The 14,593-nt window shown below is 40.4% G+C and overlaps 1 protein-coding gene across 4 annotated transcripts in view; it reads right to left on the bottom strand.

Annotated features, from left to right (window-relative positions):
- The window catches only part of BLOC1S6 (biogenesis of lysosomal organelles complex 1 subunit 6), a 137,885-nt gene that overhangs the window by 25,871 nt on the left and 97,421 nt on the right, over nucleotides 1–14,593 (bottom strand). For 2 of the 4 annotated variants that reach the window (XM_042988946.1, XM_042988945.1), the window contains exon 1: nucleotides 945–1,261. The exons of 1 other annotated variant lie outside the window; for it this stretch is intronic. In XM_042988946.1, coding sequence (XP_042844880.1) covers nucleotides 945–1,026 — 82 coding nt within the window. In that variant the 5' untranslated portion in view covers nucleotides 1,027–1,261. Of the gene's footprint in view, nucleotides 1–944; nucleotides 1,262–14,593 lie in introns of those variants that run through there. One more of the 4 variants, XM_042988943.1, reaches the window with a different exon arrangement.

A 14,593-nucleotide genomic window follows, 5' to 3' on the forward strand; every position in this document is an offset into this window, starting at 1 on the left:
TTACAACTGCTCTTGGAAGAGTAAAACTAGAGACGAGATGGAAATTGCATAGTGGAATCCCCTAGACTAAAACAGAAATAGGAGGCAAGTGAGAAGAAAAGCAAGAGTGACCGTCAAAGTTTCAACTGTGGGTGACTTGGCACTAATGGAATCAGACATCTACTTTTATTCATGCACATGCCGTATGTGAGGCTGGTGCGAAACAACCATGTCAAAGTATCCAGCAAGCGAACGGAAAGGCAAACGGAGAAGGACCCAAGCTGCACATGCACAAGGAAGTCAGCTTATGCAAGTGTAAAGAGGGGGCGATCACTGAGGAAAAGCATGACCAAGAAAGGGCTGAAAGCACTATTTTTAAGTAACCCCTATATTCCTAGAACAGGAGGTAGAAACGACACATCGAAAGCCCTGTAGCCTTTCTTACGTGGGGTTCCTCATCTGAACCAGAGGACACAGAAACTGTTTTCATGCCCTGTCTTCTCAATTCTCCCGAGAACGGTAAACAGTACCATTCAGGATGCCTAGCAAGTCAATTCATTGCATGCAATGGATGTCTTAGGGTATTAGGGCTTAAATCTCTCTTGGAACTCGGGTTGAGAAAACCGCTGGAGGAATGACAGTAAGTAAAACATTTCATGAGTGAGTAGTCAATAATACTTGAATACATCAATTCTCTGAATTACAAACCGATCAACTTTCTGACAAATTCATCTTCAACCACTAACAATGTGCTGGAGTCAACACACAGTCACAGAATGACCTCACCATCAATCGCCACCCAAACACTGCCTCCCCTCCAAACTTCGTTTCCCACTCTTTCAGCTGGGCACCGGGGCCGGCGCGGTTCCCCACTTCCGCACGGTGGCCAGAGCCTCGGGACCAAGCTGCTCTCTCCCGCGGAGCGGCCGGAGTGCCGGCCGCCCGCCCCGCCCAGTAGCACGTACCCGGCGTCGGCTCCCCGGCCCCCAGGCCGTGGGGTGGCCCTGCCAGGACCCCGTCCGGGGACGTCGGCCCAGGAACACTCATGTCCTTCCCGCTGGGAACAGGGAAGGGGCGGTTGTGCAAACGGTCAGAGGCAGTAAGGGGGCACCCCACGCGTCCAGCGCCCAGCCGGACAGAAGCGGCGGTCGCACCCGGAAATGACGGAAGCGGAAGACGGTGTGACCGCCCGTCCACCGCCTCCTTTCTTGCCTCCGCCTCCACCTTCCGCCTCCACCTTCCACCTCCCGGACTACTACCCCCCAGCGCTCCTGGGACTTCGCGCCCACGTCATGGAAGGGTGGAGGGCGTGGCGTCAGTAGAGTTAGCTGTGCGGGACTTCCTGCGACTGATTGTCCGGGAGAGGGTGGAGAGGGCGCTCCCTGGTGGGTTGCGATTGTGTTGAGTGTGACCATGCAGAGTCGGGCTTTGTTCACCGAAGCCAGGCACAGCTTTTCAGTTTCTTGTCCATATTAAGGAAACACCTTAAAAACAAGGACTGCGTGCTTTCCCTTCGGTTTGGACTATTAATTAAAAAAAAAAAAAAAAAAAAAAAAAAAAAAAAAAAATATATATATATATATATATATATATATATATATATATATACACACACCCGTGTTTAGCTTTTTGAGCTTTAGCCTTACTAACTGGGGATTTGCTAGGATTCCAGTCTCCCCTTGTTGATTGTAGGTGAATGATTTTAAGGCCTGGGTTGCAGTATCTACTGGACAAATTAAGCCCCATTACCGGAAACTGCCCATGCAGCGATCCTGTGGGAGGTTGTAATGATTTTGATGAAAAACTTAGAAATGGGCAGATGCAGGGGCGCCTGGGTGGCTCAGTCGGTTAAGTGTCGGACTTCTGTTCAGGTCTATCTCACCGGTCCTGAGTTCAAGCCTGTGTCAGCTGTGCTGACAGCTCAGAGCCTGGAGCCTGCTTCAGATTCTGTGTCTGGGTGTCTCTCTGCCCCTCCCCTGCTTGTTCTCTCTCTCTCTCTCTCTCTCTCTCTCTCTCTCTCTCTCTCTCAAAAACAAATAACCATTAAAAAAAATGTTTAAAGAAATGGGCAGATGCGGCTTCAGACCAAATAAAAACAACATCAGTTATTCCCTCCCTTAGACTCTCACCTTGAATGGAATAATGGCTTCCTAATGTTGCACTCCAAAATTGCCTGTTCAGTGTATTACAGGGCAGCCAAAGCTGTCTTCAAAACAATGAGGATTTATGTCAAGCCTCAGAAACATGAACCTGTTCTTCATTGCCCTATATCAGTGCATTCACACCCTTTTGGCCTCCTTTCCTTTAAAGATTAGCTAGCTCCTTACTATCTGTGGTAAGCAGAATAATGTACCCCCCCCCCCAAAAAAAGATGTCCAGGGTCTTAACCCCCAGAACCTGTGAATATGTTAAACTTCACCCACAGAGTAATTAAGGTTGCTAGTCACTTGACTCTAAAATAGATTATCCTGGATTAAGTGGGCCAAGTTCAATCAATCAATCAAATGCCTTCAAAACTGGAAAAGGGAGGCAGAAGAGGAGAGTAGAGAGGGAGATGTGACTATGAAGAATCGTTAGAAAGGCTTTGAGAATACAGGAAGAGAACCACTCGCCATGTGTGTGGTGACCTCTAGAAGCTAGAAAAAACAAGTGGATTCACCCTTAGAGCTTCTAGAATGAAACTTAGCCCTGCTGACATCTTAATTTTATCCCAATGAGACCTGTGTTAAGACTTCTGACCTATAGAACTATAAAAAAATAAATTTATAATGTTTGTGGTAATTTGTTACCACGGCAATAAAGTAATGCACTACCCTTCAAACATCCTTTGTTGCATCCCAGCATACTACTAAAACTATGCCCTTTAATGTCTATGGTATTCTTACTCATGCTTCAGAATATTCTATTCTTTTCAAAGTCCTACTCATCTTCCAAGGCTTGACCAAAATAATACCTTTAATTTAAAATGATTCACAATCCCACCTACCCTTTCAACTTTCAGAAATTGTAGTAATAAACTTTCTCAACTACAAAGCATCCTCCTGCTGTTTAGCACTTAATCCACTCTTGTATTAGTTATTTCCCTTGACTTCCTTTATTTGATTTTAAACTCCAGACAGAAACTCTTATTCACAGAGAGCCATAATGGGTTCTCAATAAATATTTGATGAATGAACGAAGTATTGATTCTCCAGAGCCAAATTCCAAATACCTATAATCTCCAAAGTCTGAATCACGCAGGATGGCCTTTTACAAGCTGCCTGGTAACCCTAGTTATTTGTTAGTATTATCCCAACTAGATATCAAAGCTTTTTAGAATAGATCTGTGTCCTATGTGTTGTCTGTAACCTCTTTACCTCTTATGGCAAATGCACAGTATTAAACATATTACTTGGATTTTAAAATACTGGTTATTTGAATTTAATAGGATGAAATTAGACTGTCACACCCTGCCTATTTTTATCATCTTGTCCTCTCTTCTATTTTGCTTTCAGCAAAAATTCATAAATAAAATAATAAAGGAAATCATTAAAAAAGAAGTAAAAATTCTTGTTCCTGTCTACCAAGAATTTATATTCTACCACTTATATGTAGTAGAATTAGAGAACATGACAGTATAAAATGATAAATTATGTGGAACAGACCTAGAGGATTGTAAAAGGTGTAATGATGTAATATTAGTTTCCTGTTGAGCTATAACAAATCACCACAAACTTGGTAGCTTAAAACAACACAAATTCATTATCTGACAGTTCTGGAGGTCAGAAGTCAAAAATCAGTCTCAGTGGGCCAAAATCAAGGTGTTGACAGGACTGGTTACTCTGGAGGCTCTGAAGAAGGAATCTGTTTCCTTGCCTTTTGCAGCTTCTAGAGACAGCCCACATTACTTGACTCCTGGCCCCGTATCCCATTGCCTTTTCTCCCTCTATTACCATTGTAGCATCACCTCTCCTACTCCGATCCTCTGGGCTCCCTCTTACAAGAACACCTGTGCTTACATTAATCCCACCTACATAACCCAAGATCATTTCTCCATCTCAAGGTCCTTAATTTAACCCACATCTGCCAAGTACTTTTTGCCATGTAAGGTAACATTCACAGATTCTGGGGAATTGAAAGTGGACATGTTTAGGGGCAGGGGCCATTATTCAGCCAACCACAATTGCACAATTGGGAAGTAACTGGAGAAAATGTTTAAAAACTTAATAGAGGAAATGAACTTAAGCCAAACCTTGGAGGTCAGGTCAAATGTAATATGCAGAGAAAAAATAGTAAAGCCTTCCAACAGGGGGGGAAAAAAAAACAACACACACCACCACAAGTAGCAAAACAGTACTTCAGACTCAAGGACCTCAAAATGGTGCCTTTTGGAGAGACAAAACCAAAACAGATTCAACAGTTAAAAGGTGTTCTATAGTCTTTTCGGCCAAAACAACTTAAGAAGACAAAAGATAACACAAAGTATAGTCACATAGCTCTGAAGAAGTTAGTCCAAAGAAACGATGTCCAGAAAGAGTTAAACACTGAATTTACTCATAGCAAAAGGAAAATAAGTCTACTGGTCCTTGAAACCAAAAAGAGAAGGAGCAAGTGTAATGTAATAAATATGCCAAAACTATTTATTCACCTCAATTTTGTGGTTTACCTTAAATTTCCCTATATCCTTTATTTGTGCTAACTGAAAATGAGTAGGTATGTAGGAGGGGCTTTAAGTAAGGGGAAAAAATGTTAATACATGAAGATTTTCTCTTCCTTTTATTGATCAGGATGTCCTACATTTAGAATGTGCTAAGATTTGATAAATCTACTCCCAGTTTGACCTACTTCTCTCACAGGATTTGCTTCATCCTTCCCCTTTATGTTTTTCCATCCTTTTCCAAAAACAGAAGAAAGAATGGGGAGGAGGGGACAAAAGATTTGAGTGAAAAAGATGTAGGAACCAGGGCCTGCAGAGAAAAGGGATGGAAAAGGGGAAGATAAACAGGAGAAAGACATTACAGCCCACGACCTTAAGCTTCTAGTGCATTAAAGTGTTGTGAATTTTGGGGTGCCTGGATGGCTCAGTCAGTTGAGCGTCTGGCTTCGGCTCAGGTCATGATCTCATGGTTTGTGAGTTCAAGCTCTGCATTGGGCTCTGTGCTGATAGCTCAGAACCTGGAGCCTGTTTCAGATTCTGTGTCTCCTTCTCTCTCTGCTCCTCCCCTGCTCATGCTCTCTCTCTCAAAAATAAATAAACATAAAAAAAATTTTTTTTTAAGTGCTGCGAATTTGAACACATTTATATAGGGTATGTGCTCACAAAATAATAAAAAAGAAAAAAACGGGGTGGGGAGCAGCTGGGTGGCTCAGTCAATTAAGCATCTGACTTCAGCTCAGGTCACAATCTCACAGTCATGAGTTTAAGGCCCCCATTGGACTCTCTGCGGTCAGGACAAAGCCTGTTTTGGATCCTCTGTCCCCCTCTCTGCCCCTTCCCCACTTGTCCTCTAAATAAGTAATCAAACAAACTTTAAAAAAGGAAAGAAGGGGGGCACCTGGATGGCTCAGTTGGTAGAGCATGCAACTCTCGATCTCAGGGTTGTGAGTTCAAGCCCCATGTTGGGTGTAGAGATTACTTAAAAATAAAGAAAATCTTTTAGAAAAATTAAAAAAGGAAGAAAGAACTGAAGATAGGAAATCAGAGAAGTTGGGGTACTAAGAGAAAACAGTCTACCATTTTACCTATGGTTAATCAGTCTAAAAGGATTGCTCAAGCAATTTTAACCACTTTTCTCTAATACATTTACATGAAAAATATTCTTTTACATTTGCAAACTGCTAAAATAATTCCATTCAATGCAATGCTCCTGCACTTTCCATCATTCTGTGAGAATTAATAAAGGATAACTTCACTATAGTAGAGTCAGGAGGCTAGAAAGGGAAACAGTATCACAGTACCACTCAATTACAGGAAAAATTACCAATTATAGACCCCAACAGAAGAATCTTCAACAGGCAGAATCATCTTACACCCCCCAACAGAGAAAGATGTATATTGCATCTCCTATAAGAACTCAACCACCCTTGCAATTCAGCCAGTGTGAAACTCATCACACACTGAACTTTTGCTTTCCTTCAATGGACTTTCATTCAAAACAACCCCATCCAACTTCCTTCTTCTTCTCATAAGATAACATTCTTCTCCCTCATTGGATTTGCCTATGGTCTTGCTGAAGCTTATATGCCTTGAATTGCAATTATTTGTCATTCCTACATAAACCCATTTTTGTTGGTAAAATAACTGACAGTTTTATTTTTAAGGTTAACAATTCCTTCCTTGTGCTATGTAGAAAAAAACATATTTTGGGGTGCCTAACTGGCTCAGTCAGTTAAGCATCCGACTCTTGATTTCGGCTCAGGTCATAATCTCACCGTCTTTGAACCTGCTTAAGATTCTCTCTCTCCCTCTCCTCAGACCCTCCCCTGCTCACACACATACATGCTCTCTCTCAAAAAAATCAAAACATATTTTCACATGGATTATTTCACCAACACATTCTCTCTCTTTTTAAGATTTTACTTTTTCAAGTAATCTCTACACCCAACAAGGGGCTCGAACTTACAACCCTGAGATCAAGAGTCGCATGCTCTACTGACTGAGCCAGCCAGGCACCCCTCACATTTTCTTAACCTTGCCACCAAAAGGTTTGTAAAATATATGCAGAGGTCAAAGCAGTGGCTTTTGAAATGTTTTAAATAGACCACTTTTTATTTTTATTATTTTTTAAGGTTTTATTTTTAAGTAATCTCTGCACCCACCGTGGGGCTCGAATTCACAACCCTAAGATCAAGAGTTGCACACTCCACCAACAGAGCCAGCCAGGTACCCCTAGACTATTTTTAGAGCAATTTTAGGTTCATAGCAAAATTAAGAGTAGAGAGGGGGCGTCTGGGTGGCTCAGTCAATTAAGCATCTGACTTTACTCAGGTCATGATCTCATGGTTCATGAATTCAAGCCCCACATTGGGCTCTGTGCTGACAGCTCAGAGCCTGGAGCCTGCTTCAGATTCTGTGTCTCCCTCTCTCTCTGTCCCTCCCATGCTTGCACTCTGTCTGTCTCTCTCTCTCTCTCTCTCAAAAATAAATAAACATTTAAAAAAATGAATCTCAGGGCACCTGGGTGGCTCAGTTGGTTAGGCTTCTGACTTTGGCCTAGGTCATGATTTTGTCCTTCCTGAGTTGGAGCCCCGCATGGGGCTCTGTGCTGACACTCAGAGCCTGGAGCCTGTTTCAGATTCTGTGTCTCCCTCTCTCTCTCTCTGCCCCTCCCCTGTTTGCTGTCTCTCTCAAAAATAAAAATAGACATTAAAAAAAATGAATCTCGTTTAAAAAAAAATTAAGAGTGTAGAGATTTCTTATGTCCCTCTTACCCACCCCCCCCCCAATAGTTTTCATTAAGGCTTACTCTTCATGTTGCATGTTCTATGGGAGCACACAAATTACAATGACCTGTATCCTTCACTATTAGTATCATACCGAGTTAGTTTAACTGCCCTAAAAATCCTCTGTGCACTGCCTGTTCATCCATCCCCCTAGTCCCTGGCAATCACTGATCTTTTCACTCCATGGTTTGCTTTTTTCAGAATGTTCATATATTTGGAATCATACAGTGTGTAGCATTTTCAGATTGGCTTTTTTCACTCAGTAATATGCATTTAAGGTTCTTCCATGCCTTTTTGTGGCTTGGTGACTCATTTCTTTTTGGCAGAGAGGAATATTCCACCGTCTAGTTGTGTTGTGAAAAACCAACCACTGTGCTTTGGAGCCAAAATATAATGCGAAGGCAGAGTTTGGGATAAAGAGGAACAATAGCTTTATTTCTTTGCCGGGCAAAGGAGGCTACAGCAGGCTATGGCCTTCAAAACCTGCAAGCCCTCCTAGAGAAAGGGGCTGAGGTTTTTAGAGGAAAATACAGGATCTAGCTGGTTTTGACAGGAACCATTGTTTACCTACTCCTACCCTCCTTTGTCAGGTCTTTAGGGGTCATGGTACCTGGTTCCTGAAACAAAAAACTAAGATGGGAGGAGCAGAAGTTTGCAGAAAAAAGGAAACAGAGTACTTTAAAATCTAGCTTTGCTGAAGTATTAGGGCAGCCATTTTGATTTTTGTTCCACTTTATGCTTTTAAACAGTTTCAGATGTACCACAGTTTATTGATGAAGGACATCTTGGTTTGTTTCTAAGTTTTGGCAATTATGAATAAAGCTTCTATCCATGTACAGATTTTTGTGCAGACATACATTTTCAAATCCTTTTGGTAAATACCAAAGAGCAAGATTGCACGATAAGCGTATGTTTACTTTTTTTTTTAAGTTTATCTATTTGTTTTGAGAGAGAGAGCATGAGTAGAGAGGGGTAGAGAGGGAGAGAGAGAGAATCACAGCAGGCTCCACACCATCAACACGGGGTCCGATGTGGGGCTTGAACCCATGAACCACTAGATCATGACCTGAGCTGAAACCAAGAATCGGAAGCCTAACCAACTGAGCCACCCAGGCACCCCACAGTCTTTGGTTTTTTTTAAGTTGACTTATTTGAGACAGAAAGAGCATGCATGCGTGCTTGCGCTCATGAGCAGGTGGGGAGCAGAGGGAGGGCAATCCCAAGCAGCATCCCTGCTGTCAGTGCAGAGCCTGGAACGGGGCTCTATATCATAAACCATGAGACCTTGACCTCAGCTGAAATCAAGACTCAGATGCTCAACTAACTGAGCCACCGAGGCTCTGTGAGTATGTTTAGTTTTTTAAGAAACTGCCAAACTGTCTTCCGAAGTGACTGTACCATTTTGTATTCCCACTGGCAATGAATGAGAGTTTCTATTACTCTATGTCCTCACAAGCATTTGGTGATGCCAGTGTTCTGGATTTTGGCCTTCTAACATGTGTGTAGTGGTATCTCATAGTTGTTTCAATTTGTATTTCCTGATAAAATAGGATGTGGATCTTTTCATATGCGTATTTGCCATCTGTTTATCTTCTTTGGTGAAGTGTCTGTTCGGAGCTTCTGCCCATTTTTTAATCAGGTTGTTTGTTTTCCTGTTGAGTTTTAAGAGTTCTTTGTGTATCTTGAAAAACAGTCCTGTATCAGATATGTCTTTTGCAAATATTTTCTCCCTCCCAGTCTGTGGCTTGTCTTCTCATTCTCTTGATATTATTTGAAAGATGAAAATTTGGACAGAACCTAGAACAGAAGACAGGTTGTCTCCTTGAAAAGAGGGCAGGTTCTCAAGTCTCCCACAGTGGCTCTTAATCAGGTTTGACATTTATAGGTAGGGGAACCTTTCTGAAGTATGCAGCAGTGGAAATAGCAAAAGATCTAACGTCAAAACATGTGTTTCAACCATAACTAAGATTTTTATTAGCTGTACTAGAATTTTTTTTTTTTTTAATTGCAACTGAAGAAGTCTAAACTTGTCTAAGCAAAACGGGATTTACTAACTCACTGAACTTGAAAATCCAGGAGTCGATCTAGGTTCAGGGATAGCTGTGAAGTGGAGAATAAAGGCAAAAGGAAATGTAGATAAAATTAAATTTCCATATAACATACAGCCCATTGACAAATACAGTACTTGAGACAGGCAGAGTACGTTCCTCCAGGAACTCCCAAGGGTCTTAATGTTAATGGCTTTGCTAGAGGGAAAAACAACCTTAGCTTGACAATAGCTAGAGGATCTGGTAAGTCTTCTTTAACATAAGAAAATCCTTTTGGAATCTTCCTTTATCTTTACCTCCCTCAACTCCAAATTATATAACCAGTCATTCCTCACAACCCCAGTGCAGCTCTTTCTGCTCTTGGGTCTTTTCCATGGACTATAATAAAAACACTCTTTTTGTACTGAAAAGGTTTGAAGATTTCTTGGCTGTTGGCTCCAAACCCCAACACTTCAAACTACATCAGCTATATCCATTTTCTCAAATGAAATCAGGAATACTTCTCTCTCTCTCTCTCTCTCTCTCTCTCTCTCTTTCTCTCACTTTCTCTTGCTCTCTCTCTCTTTCTCCACTGGACTTTCCTCCATATTGGCTCCCATCTAGCAGCTTTCTCTCTGGAAAACAGCTTGAGGTTTTCATACTTCTTATAGCTCTCAAGTGAAGCCAACTCACTCCTAGAATTCACTTATTTCAATCTCTTAAAACAAAAACCTTAAAATACTCAGACCACAATGCCTACCTGTATACTAGTCTCTACATCCAGGGGATATAGAAGATCCTGATAGACTAATGTGGGTCACATGTATTGGAGAGAGGCGGAGCCTCTTGAATGACAGTCCTGCTAGGAGTTCTAAAAGGCACAGAAGTAGTTCCTTAAAGGAGAATCAGGGTCCTGTTATCAAAAGGAGGAAGGAAATTGGCCCAACCAAAGCAACAGATGTCAACTGTATCAGTTATGAGATTTGAATTAAGGCACTTAAACTCTCTGTACCTCTAGGTTTTTTATTTTGTTTTTTGTTTTTTGTTTCATCAGGAAAAGAGATAGGAAGATGATAATACCAGACCCTCTACTTGATATAGTTCTTGTGAGTGAGAATCAAACGCTTGACAAAACACACAAAAAAGATCTGTAAGCTGTAAAGCACTATGGGAAATAATAGCAACCCCTGACTAGATATTTATATGCCAGAAGAAATATTATTTCTGTTATTAGTGCCTTGGTTACATATATTCACCAACCTTAACTTGGTTTCTTAAGTAGACTTCCATAATGAGATAAAAGAGACTAAATGATTTAGATAAATATCAGAGGGCTTGACAAATTTATGTTTTATTAAAAACTTGCTTCTTTTGTACAAATCAATGTCATATAATAAGGGAGTTTTTGGGGGGGATGGGGGGTGGGTAAAATATCTACTGGCTAAGCTGGTAGCTGAAGTTCCAGACCTGCAGAGTTAGAAGATCAAGTCTTGTAGAGAATACCACCAACACCAAGGCTTTCTTTAGCATCAATACCTCTTTCAATGTTCTGATTTTATTGGTGGGGGTGGGGGAGGTGTCTTATTTTCTTCTATTTTTTGTTAGCTTTCTGATGTCTGACTCATGATATTATTCATGGGTAAATGAATATTCATAATATTGGCTGGTAATTATTGAAACATTATTAGTGCTTTGGGACTATTAGTAAAACTAGTGGCAAAATTTTTATTCATTCAAAAAATTTTACATCTTAAAATTCTTTTTTCATATGTTTATAATGGTTCAAAAGACAATGATTCTTCTACTCTGGGGTTTCCCAAAATTCATTTGGGTTTTTTTTTGGGAGGGTATTTTTTTTTTAAGTTTATTTATTTATTTTGGGAAAGAGAGAGAGGGAGGCAGGGAGGTACAGAGAGAGAGGGAGAGAGAGAATCCCAAGCAGCTCTGTGCCAACAGTGAGAGGCTCAAATTCACGAACCATGAGACCAAGACCTGAGCTGAAATCAAGAGTTGGCCGCTTAACCAACTGAGCCACCCAGGTATGCCCAAAATTCATTTTTTAATCTTAGTGTGTAGATATCAAAGTAGACACCAACCCTTATTGGTATATTCTCTTTCTATGTGATATAAAAAGTGGGATTTTAATGTCTATAGGCAGCATAAATTTTTCCAGTACTCAGCTTTCTTTTTAGGATAGATTTATGTAAATTAGCTAGGATATATTTATCATGCTTCATTCAAAATTGCTAAAAGTAGTACATGCATCGGCTTTCCATAATGGTCCTTATTCCTTACTTAAAATGTTCTTTTCAAAGTGTTTATGAATAATTTCCAAAGATTCTCCAGACAAGATGGTGAGATGACATATACAAATTCAATTTCTTTGTAATGTGTTGAGATCAGTAATAAAGAGAGTTCAATCTCTAATTCCTTTTTCAATTTAAAAATTCCAGTGAATTGAGTTATTTTTAAATTATTGCTCTAGTCTTTGGCCTTCCTATGAATTTCCCAACAACATATTTTGAATTATTTTATGAAAGTGACATCTTTAAATTTAATTATTCACTTACCTTCATCTATAAGTATTTTTTCTAAATTGTTCATTTAATGTACTAAGATGAAAGAGCACATTTCAAAGCATTAATTTTGAAACAGAATGTGAGCATGAGCACAAGTGGGGGAGGGGCAGAGAGGGAGAGAAAGAGGGAGAGAGGGAGAGAGAGAGAGAGAGAGAGAGAGAATCCCAAGCAGGCTGCAGGGCTTGAACTTAGGAACCCTGAGATCATGACCTGAGCTAAAATGAAGAGTCAGACCCGTAACCAACTGAGCCACCCAGGTGCCGCTAAAAGCATGAATTTTTATTAATAGCTATTACAAACAAGGCAACAGGCCCCAAACAGAGTTATATATACCAAGCCCCACGTCACCAACACAGACTTAGATTTTTGGCTCTCCCAGAAATGGAATCTTAAACCAGTCAATCAAAAATCACCTGGGGGCACCTGGGTGGCTCAGTTGAGCGTCCCACTTTGGTTCAGATCACAATCTCAGGGTTCGTCAGTTGGAGCCCCATATTGGGCTCTCTACTGTCAGTGCAGAGCCTGCTTCGAATTCTGACCTCTCTCTCTCTGCCCCTCCCCCACCTCAAAAATAAATTAAAACATTTAAAAAAAAATCACCTAATCTGCACTAGCTAGGTAATGTGCTTGGGAGACCTCTGTTATCTCCTAAAGGAAAGTAACTTTGCAATAACCAATCTTTCTTGCCAGTATAAATTCCTTGTTACTGCTCCTTTATAAAAAGGCTTGTTCATTGTACACAGCTCCTTGGTGCTCCTTTCTGTCTGCTAGACTGGATGCTGCCTAATTCAAACTTATCTTTGCTCAAATAAACTTTAATATGCCTCAGTTTAACTTTTAACACAACTAAAGATTTCAAAATGTCATTTTTCTTTTTAAGGTTTTAGAAAAGTCTCTATTATGTGTTCTCAGGGGGATAAATGAACTGTGATTTACATAAAGAGATAAATAGAATCTGTCTACATTTCATCATAAACCTGGTAGAACTAATTCCTTAATGTCACTACTTGAGGATTTTGCCAGTTCCAGTTGCCCTCAGACCTGTTAGATAACAAAATTCAACCAAGTAAATTTGAAGATCTAATTGGCTTTATTAAACAACTCATGAATCAGACAACACCCCATCTAGAAGGTAGAGAGGCAGTCCAAGGAGTTGCACAAAATGGAAGGTTTTTATAGACAGAGGGTGGGGACAAGAAAGTAGCAAAAGAAAAGGATTGTCCCAAAAGAAGCTGTTTGCTAGGAGGAAAAGCAAGGGGTCTTATCATGCACATCACCTCCTCTTTCTTTGGTGGATGGAGAGGACTCAACTGACAGACTCAGGGCTGTCAGACTGATGGAAAGAAACATTTCCTGACTGACCAGTTAAGGCCACATTTCTTGAGGAGGTTGAAACTGCACTTAAACTGGGTATTAAGCCTCTGTTTAGAAACTCTAAGTGACACCATTTGGGACCTGTGATTTACTCTTTTTTTTTTTTTTTTTTTTTTTAATCAACAATTTTCCCCTTTCTGTCAGACTCTCAGTTTAACTGAGAGATGTGATCAAATTTTCAGGCTTCGGCAGTACTCTCAGCTACTGCTCTGCAGGTCACAGTTTTTGTTGCTCCTTTCTGTGGTATCTATAGCTCTTAACTTTTTTACTTAGCTTCTGTGGTATAGGTCACAGTTTCTAGTTCACATGCTTCCAGTTGGTTATATTCCTCATTCCTTAGATGTTCCAGTCTTAAGGAGATCATTTACTTGGTGGTTAGCAGCTATAAACATATATTTAAGGCTTATAAGAGAATACAATGTGCCAGGGAAATTATTAGGATTACTACTGTAGCAGGATTCTCACACAAAGCCATGACACCGAAATTTCTCTTTCTAAGAAGCAACTTTATTCATGCCAGCACGGGCTCAGTTGGGTTTATACCCAAAAAAACTGAGCTCCAAATGCCAGGTTGGGTTAGCCTTTTATGCATTTTCTACTTCTTTGTCTCCCTTATAAGGGTAATGTAGAGACATACAGTCTGATTGGGTGGTTTCATGTTACAGGGTTGTGAGGGATGTATGCACGTAGCCAGATTATCTTCCCTTATCTTGAGGTTTTTTTTCTCACCACATTGTGCGGAGGGGGGGGGGGGGAACTTACCACACTGCAAACAGGATAATTCCCTATATTTGGAGTGCACTTTTAGAGCCATGGTCCCCAGTACCTAAACCAATTAAAATCAAATAAGCCAAAGAAAGACCCCATGGAAGGAATTCATTTTTTTAAGCCAAGCAGTTTTAACTTCCCCAGGATGGTAAATCCAGACATAGCAGGTGGTGTTGGACATCACACAGACAACTCCTTGATCAGCTAAAAGACAATCAAGAGTTATTCTATTATTAAGGACAATTTTAACCAGATAGTCTCAGGATTGTTTTAACTATATATATATATATATATACTTATATATATAGTTAAATATATATTTATAGTTCCATATATATTTATAACTATAAATATATAATATATATATTTAATGTTTCTTTATTTTTAAGGGAGGGGGGTGCAGAGAAAGAGGGAGAGAGAATCCCAAGCCGGCTTCGTGCTGTC

Source organism: Panthera tigris, chromosome B3 (assembly GCF_018350195.1).
Source record: "Panthera tigris isolate Pti1 chromosome B3, P.tigris_Pti1_mat1.1, whole genome shotgun sequence".
NCBI classification, from domain to species: Eukaryota; Metazoa; Chordata; class Mammalia; order Carnivora; family Felidae; genus Panthera; species Panthera tigris.